This window comes from Fundulus heteroclitus, chromosome 12 (assembly GCF_011125445.2).
Source record: "Fundulus heteroclitus isolate FHET01 chromosome 12, MU-UCD_Fhet_4.1, whole genome shotgun sequence".
NCBI classification, from domain to species: Eukaryota; Metazoa; Chordata; class Actinopteri; order Cyprinodontiformes; family Fundulidae; genus Fundulus; species Fundulus heteroclitus.
In genome coordinates, this window is record NC_046372.1 from 33,246,988 (window position 1) to 33,264,896 (window position 17,909).

Here is a 17,909-nt window from a genome sequence, read left to right on the forward strand (position 1 = left end):
TTGTTCCGCCCTCCCCATATCAATGGCCAATAATTTTATCTCATCTGACCGCCTTCTTTCCTGTTTTCACGTTCCTCTGTGGCTTGTATTAAACTGCAATCTTGGCCCATTCACACTTGTGGCTGGATTACCGACGGTTGTCTCATCTTCGGTTTTTGTGAAATAGCTTTCATGTGACGTGTAACATTAGTTTCTTATTTATAGCTCCCTTAACACCGTCATCCGCCTGGTATAGCTTATTTTTTCCAGCATCATTACCAACCAAACACAAAAACCCCAATGCAGACAGCAGTAAACCAAGATGAACTTTATTGTCATGTTATAACAAGGTCATTAGTTATCCGTTTGTTTTGTAACTATGTAAAACATGTAGGTTCATGGTGGCAGTTGAAGTGTATTTTACTCCAAATTTTCAGATGCGTGAAGGCAGGTTCCGCATGCCGACAAAGCCATGACATTAGTACTGCTCAAGCAGGCTCCCGCGTCTTTTTTTTTTTTTTTTACCGAGATGAACAAACCCTAATTTGGAGTTCCTGACAGCTAATTTACAAGTTATCGACACGTCCTCCAGAGATATATAAAAATGAGGGTTAAGGCTAAAAAATGTTTTAGTTTGAGGTGTTAGGCAGATAAAATGTAACAAAATCCCTGATATCTGGCAAAATGGCTGTGAGAAGGTTCTCCAGAGTGCAAAGCATGCCAAGCTGCCTATAGAAACTCTACGGAGCACGCTGGACTAAGAAATTAAACGTAGCATCAGTCGTATCTGGAACTGAGGGTGGCTTCAGCTGTACGGCTGGGACATGTGAATAGATGACTGCACTGAATACAAAGTACAACCGGATCGTGCAGCTAAGCCTTTCACTGCATATAGAGAATACACTTTTAAACACTTTAGATTCTATTGTTTTTTTTTTTAAAAGGACTTGTTTTGTATGGTTTCTATAACAGCAGCTAATATAATCTATGTTACGTGGCTAATTCAGTGTTAATTCTACAAAAGGTTCTACAATCAGTCATGCCTAACTACGCATCTTCCTGGTTAAACTCATTCAATAATGCCTCAATAGAAGAAAAAGAAAAACAACAAAAAAAAGCATTTCCCTTTTAAATATCCAACACGTCCCTTTATGTTTGCAGCACCAGCATACCGAGACACAATCACCGCTTTTTCTCGTCTGCCTTTTCCCAGCAGTGACAATGGAGTATATGTAAAACATGACATCGTGACACATCGCAACCACGTTCAGTTTTTGTGACACAAAGAAGAAGAAAACAAAAAAGCCTAAAACTAAAAGCTTTCAAAAATACAGTCACAAATGTATTACCCAGACAAAAGGTTTTACTGTCAGTTAATTCCAAAATAAAAAAATTTGCCGACCCACTCATGAACGTGAAAAAAGAAAAAAAATAAATGTTTTTTTTTAAATCATCTGTTGAAGCAAATTATAGTGTCATCGTATCGAACATCTCAAGTAACTTAAACGTTCACGAGCTAAAATGGCAAAGTCTTGCACAAACTCATCTCCAGTAGCAAAGGACGCCACCAGAAACAAGCGGGCTCTTTCATTACAGTAAAACAGTAGTGTGTACGTCTCGTTATGTCTCTTAAACTCCTGGTGTTCAATGAATAATATCAAAAGGTCCTGCAGAGGGACAGCGAGGATGACAGTACTTCTTACACAGCATTTATCTGCGCAACATAATCCCTGGTAAGGGAAAGAAATTGGCCTTTTTTTTTTTTTTTTTTTGTAAGGTGATTAGAGATGAGCCCTGAACATAAAGGGCAGATAACATGAGTCGATGCTTGTCAAGTCTGATAACTTGGTTAGATACCTGAGTAACTGTACCGACGGGGTGGAGCCCAGCGAAGCTTTGTGGTGAAGGACTAGCCAGGTGTGTAGCTATACAACACAAATGGACAGCAGTATTGTTTTTGCACAATGAATACATAAGTGATTGGTGTTTTTTTCGATAGTATAGTAGTGCAATGACAACATGTGTGAGAATAGGGGAATGAAAAATCCAGCCCATGGGGGGTCCCAGAACAGCGACTCTAAGCCTGCCGGCTCTAAAACAGAAGCTCTCCAGTGTCTTAAAAACTGTAAAATAGTTTAGATTTTCAATTACAGAGGACAATTGAGACTAATCCTTGTTTTTTTTATATCATTTCACATTGTGTTGGAGTAGAGACAGTTATTGCAAACAGGTAGTCTGCTGAGCCGTTTTGTGTTCGACAAGAAACATTCTGTCTCAATTGCACATACACAAAAAAAAAAAAAAAAGAAAACTTACACAGAAAGGCCACTAAATACATGAAAGTACAGAAATAAGAAGAGATCCAGTAGGGTGCGTAAAGTACCTCTGAAATGCAGGAAAAGCAACTCTCCTAGACGGAACAGTTGACATCAATGAAAATGAAGTTTAAGAATAGCGACGACGATAACCACAACAGAAAGACTACCAGTATACAGTCTGAGTGTGGCATCGGGGGCCGTAAAGAAATTCCAGTTTTCCATATGGGAGTGCCTTTAAGTAGGCCGCCAGGTCCTGCTCTGCAGATCTACACCAGTAATGAAGGACAGCACATTGTGGGAGCTCTGCACACCGAAAGCCGAGTGGCACTGTACCGCGTCGGATCACGTCCTTCTCAAAATGTGGGCTGTTTTGTTTTGACTTTTTCCTCTCCCCCTCGTCTCCGTTGTTCATTTGTATCAAGTAACAAATCCTTTGTGGGTTCTTTTGTTCTCGTTCGTATTTTTTTTTTCCCTCTCTTCCTGTTGTTCTCACATAGCATACTTCTGTGTCCATTCTCTCGCTAATTTGTTGTACCTGTAAAAAAAAACCAAGCGAGAGTTTAGATTGCACAGAGTGCATACGAAACAAAATTTTGTTGCGTACAGCTTACGACAATGTAATGAGATCGCAATTGAAATAAAATAACATTACAATATAAAGTGCAGCAGTGATAACAATGTAACATTGCATAAGAAAAGCAGTTTTTAAAGAAGTGTGCAGAAGAATGCGCTACAAACATGGCTGAACAAAGATAATGGTGCAAAAAGGCATTAATTTGAAGAGTTCAATGTTAGTGCAAAATAATAATGGTGCAAAAATGTAGTAAACATTCAATTGGGTACTTTTAAATTTAAAGCGATTATAAAAGTTCAGCCACATTGGCAGTGCAAAATAATGATGCGAAATGGCTATAAAGTTCAGTTCTGTGCATGAGTGATGCAGAGTCCAGTTTAGAGTTCAACAGTCTGATGACAACGTCAGGGGCTGTACAAAATTATTCCTAGAGAAGCAAAAGACCCTCAGGCTATACTTTGGACACCTCTGACTTACAGCTTACGCAGAATGACATGCAGATGAACTGTGTGTTGAGGTCTATGCACTCACTTTTCCCTGTCAGCTTTGTACGTATGAGCAATCTCTGGAACCAGTGGGTCATCTGGATTTGGATCACAAAGAAGTGAGCAGATAGACAATAATACTGTGGAGAAACAAATCAAAAGGTTAAAGTAAGAGGAGGAATTTAGTGACTGTCAACAGTAGAAAGGTTATTTACTTTATTTTAAAACCAGATCTATACCAAAAATCACAGAATGTTATTCTGTGATTATCCTGCAGCTCTAAATGAAACCTGATAAAAGCAGCTCAGGTTTGGGGATGTGGGTTAACTAGAATGGTTACCAACCAAAGATATGTGCTGTGAAGCAGGATTTGAAGTTTATTAAGATAAATTAAAGTTAATTTTGGGATTTTCAAGATCACAAAGCCGATTGATAATCTGATCAACATGCAAGTAAACGCTTGCCAGGATCAAGTTATTATGGATGTGGCAAACTGACCCGATTGTACCCAACGTAAACGCAACATATTTCTGCGTTGAGTGGTGGAAATACGTCGGGAAGCAAAACTGTCATGGCTCCCGATACAACCTTTCTTTTCAAAAAATTAAAAGAGCTCAAAATTGTTATTTATTCAGTAACATTTCAACTGTAATTAAAACATTGTGCAAGTCCAGCCTAAGCACTTGGAAGACAAGCTCGTATGATGCTGCTTTGTTTACTATTTTTTTGTTGGTCGGCAAAGGTGGTTCTACTTCTGTGGTTTTTTGTAGGGAAATTTGTTAACTTGCCATGTCAGATTGGTTCTATTCTGAATAAAGCCAGGTGCATATATATACACACACATTATGATCGGATCAATTGATTGTGTGCCCATATAAACAGTACAATCTGATTATATTTTGTTTTTAATCCGATCAAGAAATCTTGTGCATATAAACAGCTAGTGAGAATTTTGGGATAGAAAATACACCCAAACAATGTTTCTTCACTTTCATCAGTCCCCTTATTCAAATTCTGTCTATTTTACACAATAGTACACATTTCCAAAGTGTGCATCCCCTGGTTGATTTTTTTTTTTAATTAATACACCTGCTTCCCAGTACTACTTAATCTCAATCTTTAATGTCAGGGTGCTGGCCAGCGCATTTCAGCATACGCTGAAAGTTGTCAAAGTTATGCTGAAGTTAGACCGTTACGCAAATCTTTATGAGCTTAAGGGTCGGTACGACACGGAACAGTGCAACACAGATGTTTGAGAGCGACATAGAAAAGTCAGTAAAGCTCTTGAACGTTCATCAGAACATCTATAAACCTCCCGAACCGCATTAGCTAATGCTAGCTTTTATTAGCTTAACCAACAACCCTCTTCGAGCTGCACCGCGCTCCGCTCCGCTGTGGGAACGCATGCTGGGTACGGAACAACACACCAGCGCGCGCACCAGCCTGAAGGTTACTGCTAAGGTCTTTTCAACCCAGAACGCTGTCCTACTGCAAATTACTGTCCCACAATCTTCTATTTTACTCCGTCAGACAGCTACATTTTCACAGAGAAGTTCAAAACCGAGATTTTAGCATAAATTATATTCACTGACATCAAAAGGGTCTTCGATAACCAGGAGGGTAGCTGCTTTAAGCTTCATGGATCTGAGGGCACAGGTCGCTGCCCACAAATCAGAATATGAAAACAACAACAACATTGAAATCGGAACAATGGAGCAGTAACAACAGATTGTTTCATTATTTCATGGTGGTTTTGTTTTTTTTTAAAAAGTTAATTAGTGTCATTTCAGTTTTTGTGGAAATGTGCAACTTGTGCATAATGGTTTGAAATGCAACGGTAAGCGAGGCAACAGGCGCAACTGTAGCGAACTAAGAATGAAAAGCTGGGGTAAAAAGGTGAATCAGGCAGCTATTCATTACTTGGTTTGAAACGGATCTAATAGGCTTCAGGAAGTTGCCAGAGATGCCTGACGACTACTTTCCAAATCTATAAAAGGCCCGACTAATTCATGCTCTCGTGGCACTACAAGGACAATATAAAGATGAGAGAAAAGTGTCAGATTATCATTCAATTTTAGATCAGATTTGCTTTGTCACGTCCCTTCAGACTTGCAAGGCTTTTCCCATATTCTCAGTTGAAATTAACCCCAATTTCAACCCTTTTAAATTTTCAGTATAATCACTACATTTCCACTCTGGCAAAAATTCTCAAAAAAAAAAAGGTGGTAAACTTTTTCTGCATCGAATACTTTCTTTTTCAATGTATTGTCAAATGCACGAGTGACTTTGTAAGCTTCTATATCCTCGATACACCAGGCTAAAATTTTTAAATTTGACTCGTGAATGGCAGAAATACAAGACAACTTACAAACACTTCGACAATAAAATTGTTTAAAAAAAGTCAACGTTTTATTTAGGGGAGGGTAACAGAACAAAAATAAATCATGATTTTTGTTTAGGTAGCTACATATATCACTTGATCTTTGTTGGTTGAAATATCCCTGCCTTACTTTTGCTGCCTCTTGTCTGCTGCGACACATCTGACACGATGCGTTTGATAGAAGATTAAAAAAAAACCTGCTGTCAATAAATGTTAACAGGAATTTTATTTCTAATTATTATTATATTACTACTACGATGGTAATCATCAAAACCAGAAACCATTTCTTTGAGGTTGAAGGAAAACGAAACACCAAGGCATAAGAACGTGCCTTGTAGACGACGCCATGACCACTCTGCTTTGGCGGCTCATCAACATTTTCGGGCGTCATGTCGCCCAGCCTACATTTTAATAATGCTGGTGGTTGTTTTGAAAAAGCACAAAGAAACATGTTGACCGGTATTTACCTTTTGACACTGTGAGTGCAGGCGACCATTGTGACCTCAGTATGTCCAGACAAATACTCCCATTGCTGTTGATATTAGGGTGGTATATTTTTGTTGTGAACGCAACCTGTGTGAAAATATGAAATAAAAATGCAGTGCGTAACCATCAGGGCTTTACCAGTATTAATGAGTTCATAAAACCGAACGGGAAAACTGCTGAGGACAAAACAACTCTTACTTTTGGTGGTTTGAAGGGATAATCTGTTGGAAAGTGAATGGTGAGGAAAAACACCCCACTCTGGTATGGACTGTCACTCTGGGGAGGAAAATAGAAACAAGTTACACGACTTTTTCAACAACATTGCTTTATATTTCAGCTGAAAGTTGGAAATCGGTGTACTTACTGGACCCATTATTGTTGCTTGCCAATGGAACACTATTAGGAAATAACAGACAAACAATCTTGATTTTACATGCTTTAAGGTATAAAACACACAACAGAAAATATTAATTTTGTTCAACGGCGATTGTCTCATTGAGATCCAGTATCTTTTTAGCCAGGGAGACCTGGTATTATTAGCTTTGATGCTTAAGCTGGGCATATACTGTACAAGTTTTTGCCCTTTTTGGGCCGATTCTTCAGTCGTGCGAGACATGTTTGGAGTTTCAGCTGCATCCTGTAGTATACGGGGGGGTAATGAGGGGCGATTAGCACTGCGCATGTGCAAACAAGGACGTTCTTCTTCTTCTTCTCAGATGAAAACATAGGAGTGGAGATAGAAGCATGGCGGCGGTACGTGTGACATGGAGTCAAACTACGAAGGATGAACTCGTAGAATTGCCAAGGTAGTGGGTTTTAAGCCTCATATTTAACAGCGAGCATTGAGGCTTCCATATTTTTCTTCTTCTACTGTTTACGTTTGGCTTCCGGATAGACGAGTCTCAGGAGCGCCATCTCTCTACGGGGCTGAGTCCGACGTGCGGTTTTTAGACGTACAGCGTGAGCAGTCAGATCGCATCAGAGCGTCGGGACGTATAGTGTAGCAGAGGACTTTTAAATTTGAGTTGTATCCGAGTACGATTGAAAATATCGTACAGTGTATGCCCGGCTTTAGACATACGTCTATAACAAAATACTTACGGTCATCTCCGACTGGTCCAGCAGAACACTGGGCAGGGGGGTCCCTCTGCAGGTCTGACAGCTCCTGAAGGAAAGACGGTCCCACAGATATTTAGCCGTGAATCTGCTCATGATGATGCTAAGATGATTCAATTGACTATTTTAAACAAGTCTGGGTTCTAGTGTTTGCTTTGAGAGCAAAGTTGCAGATCTGATGGCGACGGAGCCATTTCCTTAAGTTATCTGGCTAACTGAGTTTAGTCAAACCGCACTGTAGCATACAAGCACAAGTTAAGAGACGCAGGACAACAGACGTTAAAAAGATGCTCCTGGATCACCTCATTATGCATGCTGCCTGGAGATACTTGTAAAAAGATATCAAACTGAAACATTTTGGGCAACAGAGCTTCATGTAACACATAAGCTTACTGTTGGATTAAACACCTCGAGAACATGCACGAAAAAAAGATCAAGCCGGATTTTAGGCTAGCTCAAAGTTTGCTTTCTGTATGAAGGATGAAACTGGCATTTGTTTTTGTTCTTAAGCAAACATAAAGGCGTGCAAAGACAGAAATCGATCTTGATGACTAGGGCATTGTTTGGTTAAAAAAATATAGGTTGCATTTGCTTGAAAAACTGAACAAAATTAAAACTCTAGCATGTAGTAGGTGTAAACTGCAATTATGTGCTGTAGGAAAATTCAAGTATAGGCCGTTTGGCCAAGTGATTGGTTTTAAGTGGCTAATCTTGATTTGGACAAAACTAGTTTGAGGTCGCTTTTTAATTTGGTCTAAAAATACAAAACACAAAAGGATAATTCAAAGTGATTTACATAATTCATCAAAAAACAAACAATAATAAAAATGTAATAAATAAAATCAACACATGGCAACTTGCAACATGGAGTGCATAAAGCCAAATGCAACATCAAAGTAGTGTAAAAATATTTGGACTATTCAAAATAATTTCTTCAGGACATTTAAATTAAATAGAAAATTAGTTCAGTGTGGTTTGCCCTAAAATCCCAGCAAAGGGTTTTATTTTACAGGAAACAGTATTAAATCAGTGGTAACCACAAGTCCGTCTGCCTCCGATTTAATCCTGTTTGCTGTTGCCATGACCTGGATAACTGAGGATCTGCACAGGTTTTATTATTTATTATATTATGTTAAAATATATAATTTTATTATATATTATAGCTATGTTTGTATGTTATAATTCATCGGTGACTCTGCGCTATTTTAATGTGTATTCGCTCCAACTGTTGGATTTATGATATTACTACAGGCTGTAAATGTCACCTTTTCGCTAGGATTAAGTCAATTAACTGACACTTGTTCTAATCACTAAAAAGAAAAGCTAAACATTTGTTAAAGACTATTGAATGTTTCCCATAAATGTGTTTTTACACATACTAGGCAATGTTTTGTTCATTTTTGTCTTGACTTTTTACAGGTTTCCACGTAAACGGAGACACAAATGACAACAAAGTCTTACACGGATTATCTTTGTATCGTTTTAAAAAAATAGGTTTAAAATCTTTCCAGTAACAATTTTCTGTTTTGATGTACAAGTCTAACTTATACAACATTTCCCCTTAGGAAATAGAACAGTAGATTTAACAATCAAACAGTGCTGTCAGTAGTTCGGATTATCCAATGCATGGCAAATAACAGGAAAACAAAACTTAATCAAAACAAATAAGTTCTACAGCTTTTTTAATAGAAATCTGATATTATAATAAAAATAACAACAACAATAATGAATAAAACTATAACTTCTGTTTATTAAGCCAACATACAGATCAAACGTACGACTACCAAGACAGCCAGCAAAACACTAGACTCCTAAATAGAAATCAATCCTGTTATTTAACGTCACTTGAAAGGAAGCCTATTATATAAATACACACCATAGCCTGCTCCAGTGGCCCATTTGCCATTCCATATATGGCAACACTCACTGTAGGGTTCAAATTTGGCAACCACCGTGCAGCTGTCTGTCATTCAGCGGGTAAATACACCAGCCGCTACCGCGTTAGAGACAAAACTAAAAAGGATCCCGACGACCGAAAAGACGGGGAAATTATTAGGAAATCTTTGCCGTGTCCAACCAGTCGACCCAACGTGGCCGCCGCGTTACAGCACCGATTAACGCCAGGCAAAAGGTTCGCCTCCGAACTGACCTGTTAGCCGACGTTTAACCCAACAGAAAGGACAGGGCGCTTCGGTTGTCCCTTTTTTTGTATCAAATGACGTTCGGGACCAAATAAACGGCGGTGTTTGAGAAAGCGGGGGAAGCATAGCGAGCCAACATCACTGTAGCAATGCACCAAGTGGGCCGGCGGTGGTCAACTCGCCTTTGTCTTTGAATTATTTTTGAAAAAGGAGCACCAAAAAAAAAACCAAAACACACAGACAGGAGTGAGGCCAAATCTAACGGTTAAGAATGTTACACAAAAACACCATCTTTAAAACAGCGAGCCTTATTAAGATATAAAAAAAATAAAGTAAAACACAGAAAAAAAAACGTTAACCTGATACTAAAAGCAAATAAACACTCACCTTCTGGATTCTTTTCAACGCCATTGCTTCAGCGGCTGGCTATGCTAGGTAGCCTGTCAGCTAACAGTTAGCGCCGCAGACATACAATTAGGATTCTGTGGCTGCGTACCGATGAATTCCACTCTGCCAACAGTAAACAAGTGACGTCTGAGGTTCAGGAAGTTCTGGGCGTCCGGGTTACAGCGCAACCAGCGCGATAAAACGTCTCTCTGTTTTTTTTTTTGTCGCTCTTACTTCAGGATTACAGACAAAACAACAGAGATGTTTTAGCTGGGTGTCTCTCTCGGACTGCTCTTCGTGCTAGGCGAACAGATAGTATCGCGAGATCCGTGTCGCTGGAAGGAAAAAAATATAGATATAAATATATATAGATAAGGTGTTAAAAATCGAAGGAACACCTTCAAATCAAAGTGGGCTCAAATATAAAGTCAGATAAACGTCTGGAGTGTTGATCTGGACTCAGTAGTAGAGGAGGATGTAAATCAGTGTCAGCTGTTTTGGTGGTAACGAAACGAGACAACCCCCTAAACAGGGTTTTATAAATGGAGGCCACAGACATTTTTTGTCATCCTATTTTTATTTTATTTTATCTTTTTAGACTGTTTTTCAGTAGTTTTGCATTTGACCAGGGTCAGTATCACTACTGGTAGCAAGGACGATATGCCTAAAGCTTATGTTACGATATATTACTTGATTATGATCGATACAATATAATAATTACGATATAGATAGAAAGACTACCAAGAATGCCCACAACAGATGCTCGTAACTAATGGCAATTATTTTTGCCCTGTTTACAAAACTCCTCCAATGTCACATTTTAGAAATATTTGCTTCGAAAAACAAAACACATAACACTACATGAACCCGGAACATCAGTCGCTGACACATGCTGTAATCACAGACTATAATTTTATATTGAAATATTGGAAATGTCATATAACCTTTATTTAATAGAGTTATATTGCGATATATATTGGTACTGAATCATTGTCCACCCCTTTCTCCTCGAGAAAGCTTGATGGGTGATGGGTCAGTATTAGTCTGGAGACCCTTGGAGAAATGCACGTACATGTACAGGATAAACAATGGCACCCTTAGTGCCATTAGATATCGGGATGACATCCTCAGACCCTCAGATATCTTCTGTTTTTTGATTCATATATATATATATATATATATATATATATATATATATATCCCAGCGATAGACTGCCGACCTGTCCACGGTGTACTCCGCCTCTCGCCTATTGACAGCTGGAGATAGGCACCAGCACCCCTCACGACCCCAACAGGGATAAGCGATAGGAAAATGGATGGATGGATGGGATGGATGAATATATATAATGTAATTTAATTCTCCCTTGGCGAACATGGTTTGTCAAAAACTGAATGTTTTTCCTCTCTTTATCAAGAAGCATGTTTGGTCTGTAAGCGCAGCATTCTTTATTACACTTTTTTAGTTTTGCAAAAATCTCAAAAGGCCAGGGATGTAGTGATTCTTAAAAGTCCACTTTTATTTTTTGAAACTTAAAAAAGAGAGTAAATGATAAATAATGTCTAGACATTTCTTCCATATTGAATAGGACTAATATCCTCTACAATTCAATGGAAAGCAAGTAAAACTGATTGTGGAGAAGATGTGTAATACCACTACTACTAATGATAATAACAATCAAGCAAACCCCCATCTTAAATTCATCATTTTGCCTACTCTACCTTGTAAAAGTTCTCCCTGGTTGTTGGGAGATGTAGCAAGTGACCCCACTGCATTTGTGTAAAATTTGGTTTTCAACTCAAAACCAAATTAAATCTAAAACATTCCTTTTCCCTGCAGAAGCCATTCTTGGGCTAAAAGTGGGGGGGTATTTGAAACGGGTTGTAATTTCATCCACCTTGACAGAAACCCAGGTCCAGCTGAAGAAAACTGACCCCAGAGCATTTTTTTTTTTTTGCCACCGCCAGCCTGTTTCTAAGTGAGGATGGAGTTATTTTGGTGGAAGGCTGTGCTGTTTCTGCACCAGAGAAATCTTTTGTATGTGTGGCCCATAAGTTCCAGTTTGGTTCCTGTGGACCGTATACAAACACATTCTCCCATGAGGTTTTATGAGATTGTTGCTAGGGGTGGATTTATTTCTTTGGTAGAAATGGCTTCCTGAAACCCTTCTACTTAGACCAGCTAAAACATTTAAAAGATACATAAACAGAACCAGTACAATTACAATGGGGCTGCTGGCCTCTTGGAAACGTGCCTGTTTAGTGATTGTGTTTTTATCCACTTTGGAAAACGTCTATTTATTGTCACTGTGATCTCATATTTTCACGCATTGTTTATGACTGTCCCTAATACCTCATGTCACACAGCTTCACAGAAATAACTTCAGTAGGATACTTCTTGTTGCCATTTATCAGTCTGTGACATTAGTCTGAGACATTTGCCCCACTCCTCATGTTCAGCTGGGAGATGTTGGAGGGCTCTTTCCATGTACAGCATGTATATATATATATATATATATATATATATATATATATATATATATATATATATATATATATATATGAACAGCAATTTGTATTTATTTAGGTCATCTAGGTCCAATATAACAATGCGTTTAATCATCTCCTACATTTGTACATTTGAAAATGTCAGGAAAATGTTCCAAGGACAGTTGAACTTTTTTTTATTTAGTTATTTTTAGGTCCATTATAGTCCATCACCATTAAATGCCATAGATATGAACAATTGATATGTTGAATGTTTGAAGGCAATATCTAAAATAAAAATTCTATTCATGTTTGTTTTATGTTTTTGGCTTTTTCTTTGGGTCACAGGTTTCAGTGTTGATTGAGGAACATAAATTACAGCAGAATTTCAGCTTTTAATACGCTTTAGCTGTCATAGTGTTTACTCCACACAGATGGTGTTGGTGTCATTTTATAAGCCTTAATGTTCGTTCAGAAGATCTCAGAGGCAGAGGTGGGTAGTAACTGGCTATATATACTCAGTTACATTTACTTGAGTAACCTTTTGAAGAAAATGTACTTTTAGGAGTATTTTTACTGCACTGTACTTTTAACTTTTACTTGAGTCACATTATTACTGAAGTATCGCTACTCTTACTTTAGTAAAATGTCTGGCTACTCTATCCACTGGGAGTATCTTCGTGAATACAGGCTTGTTTTAACCAAAAAATGCATCAGAGAGACAAAAACCTAGAGTTTATGTTAAAGTGAGACTTTTTATATAAAGACAAGCTTTGTTCTTCGTTATTTTCTATCTGCTGAGCGCATTGAGCCATTTGGATATCAAGTGAACATACAGTAAACAGTATTGTCATTGGAAGTACTTTGCACTGTGCTAACATACTGTATATACTTTAACTGTTGTGCGTATTACTTTCAAGCTTAATGTTGAAACAATTATTTAGAAAAGTGCTTCTCTTGTCTTTAAAATACCAGCATTTGCACATAACCTTTCTATTTTTATCTGTTCGATTACATACTTTTTAAATATTAAATCATCAGCTGTTATGATCAAATACTCACTACTTGAGTTGCCTTCTCACTGAATACGTTTTTACTCTTACTTGAGTAATTTCTTGGCTGACAACTTTTTACTTTTACTTGAGTTAAAATATGTTGAAGTAGTGCTACTCTTAGTTGAGTACAATCTTTGGCTACTCTACCCACTTCTGTTCAGATGATACTTGCCATGGGGGGAGGTTTCTTAGTTTTGTAAGTGTTGACATGTTGTCACTGAAGCCAGATGGCCACAAGATGTCACTGTTTGAAAAGGGCAAAAGTACAGAAACCACTCAGCCAGCTCGATGCAGTTCAGCTCTGACTTAAAAAGTGTTTTTGCAAACTTTATTATACTTATTTTTTTAAACCAACTCCCTCAACTGTGGAAAATGTTTGTGCTCAGATGTTCTTCTTTTAAGTAGAGATGCACATGACAATGCATCAGAAACAATGGAGTCAAACGAGTGTATTATTTTCACGTGCATAAAGAAGAAAAAAAAAAAGTCTTTGGAATTGTTCGTTTAACACCCAATCACTGTGAAGGCATATTCATCTGAGTCAGCTGCATGCTCCGGTTTCTGCACGGCCTTGTCTCGCCGGGCAGCATGAGCTCCCCTTTATATGTCTTAAACAAGGGTGAAAAAAGACCTCTCATTATTTTAGAGAGTGTGCATGAATGGGACGTTGTGTTCATTCTTCTTAAATGGCTGATTCAGTGTCAGGTTGACGATCCTATCGTCAATGTGACACTGAGAGGGACCATTTTCTTTTGGAAAACTGAAGATGCCTTCAGATAATATCTTATTGTTTGCTCATCTCCGTGCTCTCAATGACCTGCCTGTCCTCGGGGCCTTGCAGTAATCAGATTCAGTGAGCAGCAGAGGTAGCAGTTTGGGTCTTGTGCAGCAGGGGCCTTGTGTTCTCAGTTTGTCTACTTGGAGAGGCCATTTATCAGCATGCGGTTTTCAGACAAAGTCAAGCCCACGCTTTGTTGTCTTTAAGCCTCAGTTCACAAAGCCTCCCAGGGTCGCCCCTACTGTAGTTCCTTCTGAAATCCCAAATTATAACTCTTTGCTTTCTGTTGCTTGTTTTAAACCAGCAGGGCTCAAAGCTGCCAGGAACAGCAGGAGTTGCCGCAGTAGAGATTAGCATGGAGCCTTGTAACATTTCAAGGAAATATGTAATATAGTTTGTTTCTGTAAAACAAAATATCCCCGAATAGGAGGGGGATTTCCCATAATTGCTCAGCTGTTTTAGTTTCAAGAAATCTGGAATCGTCCAAAGTATGAAAGTGTCAGAAGGGGGACGATATGAGGTCAAATGTCTTTTAAGTACTACAGTGGCTCTGTTTGATACCCCAGACTCAGCAGACTGCCAGATTTTGCTTTTTGGTCACATGAAAGTTAAACTGTAAAAAGCTCTCCTCGCTGTGGAAATCATGCTAACGCTGTGTCTGTGCCTCTGCACATTCCCCTCAATGGCACTTTTTCCACTTTGTTTTCCCACCGTGGTTGCCATGACAAAGCACATATGCTTGCTGTCATTTTCGAAATTAACTTAAATGGCTGCTGCTAATGTCTAAATTATCCAATAAAAGCACAACCAATTAATTGCGAGCACAAGCTTGGGCTCACAGTCCCCAGAGGTGTCCTACCTTGGGTCAGTTTATTCGCTTTCTGAGGGCTCTCTTACAGAACAAAGATCCATTGTTGCTGCGCACTAAGAGATATTTGTTCACTCCTTGTATCAGTGGTCTTGATTTGATTATACACACAGGCAATATGTGCAAGCAGTGCTCATGTTTGCAGTGAAGTCAGCACTCTGCACAATCAAATAATTCTTGAGCTGAGCAACTGGAAAAAAGGGTCATTATGTATGGCGCAATCAGAAGTTCATGGCTCATTTCCTTAGCTGTGATTTGATTTTGCTTGTCAGTGTTAAGCTGGCCTTTGACCTGGAAAGTTTGGAGTTTTTTTTTCTCTCTCTCCAGGGTTTATCTTTGTTTTTAAAGCTTTCATTATAGGTAAGCTTAAAAGTGGAATTACATATCAAAAGTAAATGCCAAGAATTGTCCTACTGCTTTCTCAAAGACATCAAAATAAAAAATAAAATGAAAAAAAAAACAGCAATATAAAAAAGCCACAACATGACTGAAAGCTTTTCTTATTTTGTTATAGTTTTCGGTTTACAGGGTTAGTGTGATGTAATCATATAAACATTTATAGACTCAAGGATGTGCTTATTAAATGGCTTTAACAAGCATGCAAGGGATTTGGTTTTAATTACAAGTAGAGGTTCTCACACCAAGAAAGGTCTTTAACCAACATTTTGCAACATTCTAACTTGCGAAACACTGAACAATTTCATAGATAGATAGATAGATAGATAGATAGATAGATAGATAGATAGATAGATAGATAGATAGATAGATAGATAGATAGATAGATAGATAGATAGATAGATAGATAGATAGATAGATAGATAGATAGATAGATAGATAGATAGATAGATAGATAGATTTCACAATTTGGCACTAATTGCAGAGTATTGTCCCAATAACCTCTGACCACCCCAAAGTGAAGGTGGCATATAAATAACACTAATGCCTTGTAATGCATGTTAAATTCGTACAAAGTAATGTTTTGAAATCACCTGGGTGAAAGTTGTGCCCAATCATGACCAATTTTGCTTATTTGAACACTAGACAAAGAAATCTGTTTCTCATGTCTATGCGATACTTAATGCTAGACTCAAATTATTCAAATGCTAAACCGACTGAACTGAAATTGTGTCTTGCCAGTCGTACTGACCACTCAAAATGCTTTACGTTAGAGTAGGACTGGATGATATAGAAAATAAGCATATTGATAAAATCAAAATCATATTGATCGGTATGAATAATTATCAACAAATTCAAAACATAGATTTTAAGTGCAGCCCTGGCCGTTTTATGCTGCTGCTTAGTGACCTATTTTTAGATACAGAACACACAAACACTGAATTCAAACTCAGCGCTTTATTCAACCAACTTTTTACCAAAACTGCAAGTTTTTAAAGATGAAAAAAGAAGGTGTGCTGTCTGAACTCTTTGAAGAGGCCGGAGCTTTTCCTTGGTCTGCGTTTCTGATTGGTTGGGAGGATGTAACGACTGTCATATTAACCTACATGGCTAGAATGCATAAGGCAGGAAAGCTGTTATTCTATTGAACTTTTTATTGACCCTTTTTTTCTATCATTGACATATGTCTATTGATCGATATATGTATTGTTATTGAATTATCGTCCAGCCCTAAGATGTTTCGGTAGATGCTTGTCAAGAAAATGCAGTTTTGTTCAGAGCAAATTCATATGCAACTGGGAATTACTGACTGGCACTGTAGACAGTTATATCAGGGAGAGCATCAAAAAACCACCCTCATGAGCGAATATAGGGCAAAGAATGCAAAGATATGGATCAAAAACTGTATATAGAAGTGTTGTCTCAGGGAGCTTAGTATCCAGCATCAATGCTGACGGAGCGTTGGGTAACTTGTTCGATCTCTCCTGGGACATTTTCAGTAAAAATTGGTTTGGTACTTGGCCAACACCTTCAGCTTTGGTCTCAGGTAGAACCACCCCAAAACTCTGGCAACCAGTGCTCAAGTTAACACTCTCTAAGTAATTGTCAATCTGTTTGAAGGCAAAAGCACAATTAATTCATACTTTTTATATATTTCTGAACAATTTCAGGTATTAAGTTAAGCTTGCAGTCAGAGGTACATATCACCTGGATCTAAACACGTTTATGTGAGAGTGGTCCAGTCAAAGTTCAGACATAAAACTTGGTTGAGAATTTCTGTCAAGACTTGAACAAATGCTGTTCACACACGCGCTCCATCCAATCTGACTGAGTTTGTGTGGAGAAAAAAAAAGCACACCTACATACATCAATATTTTGTTCTAGCATAATCTTATACTGAGAAATCAGCTGCAATTCACTAACTGTGAAGTCTAGATAGCTTTTATGTTGCCTCCCCCACCATCCTCCTCCTCCTTACTGTGCACGGTTCCTTATCAAGCCTAGCTTCTCACAGCTCTAGTGGTCATAGTGATTTAAGCGTTTAAATCACTGGGCTGACTGGTATATATTTCCTTTGAAGCAATTTAATGACAAATCTGAATTATTCAAATGGCATGTTTTCTTGTCTTTCCCATTTTCAAAAGTGGCTAAGAGAAATGGACCCTAGGCCACTTCATTTATGAATATATGAGTAGCACAAAGCCATGGATGATCTTATTTTATTTAGATTTATTTAATGGGGATTGTTAGGTGAATTTTCTTGTTTATTTTTAACATGATTTTTTTTTTCCAACTAGTTAAATACTTGTTTAAGATTCTGAGTCAGAAACTAGAGAATGAAAATGAAAGTTGAAAGTTTTGGTAAAACTTTTAGAAATGACTGTGTTGAGTGCAACTGAAGTAAACAGTTGCTTTTTGCTAAGAGAAGAGTACTTGAGAGTCAGTAAGTCTCCACAAGGGAT

General features: G+C 38.1%; 1 protein-coding gene across 1 annotated transcript; it reads right to left on the minus strand.

Moving 5' to 3' along the window:
• Positions 1-292: 292 nt before the first annotated feature.
• On the minus strand, positions 293-10,309 carry ube2d4 (ubiquitin-conjugating enzyme E2D 4 (putative)). The gene is made up of 7 exons (XM_012863319.3): positions 9,867-10,309; positions 7,324-7,387; positions 6,587-6,618; positions 6,421-6,498; positions 6,204-6,309; positions 3,403-3,496; positions 293-2,832 (listed from the first exon to the last, which is right to left on the minus strand). The coding sequence occupies exons 1-7, from the start codon at positions 9,888-9,890 to the stop codon at positions 2,787-2,789; spliced, it is 444 nt and encodes a 147-aa protein (XP_012718773.1). The 5' UTR covers positions 9,891-10,309; the 3' UTR covers positions 293-2,786.
• Positions 10,310-17,909: the final 7,600 nt, after the last annotated feature.

What these genes read in the sequence shown, in the direction of transcription:
- ube2d4 (XM_012863319.3), bottom strand. Translation starts at nt 9,890, where the DNA reads ATGGCGTTGAAAAGAATCCAGAAG. An exon ending in ATCCCTTCAAACCACCAAAA is followed by an intron (nt 6,310 to 6,420) that starts GTAAGAGTTGTT and finishes ATTTTCACACAG; the next exon opens with GTTGCGTTCACAACAAAAAT. An exon ending in TGCACTCACAGTGTCAAAAG is followed by an intron (nt 3,497 to 6,203) that starts GTAAATACCGGT and finishes GTTTCTCCACAG; the next exon opens with TATTATTGTCTATCTGCTCA.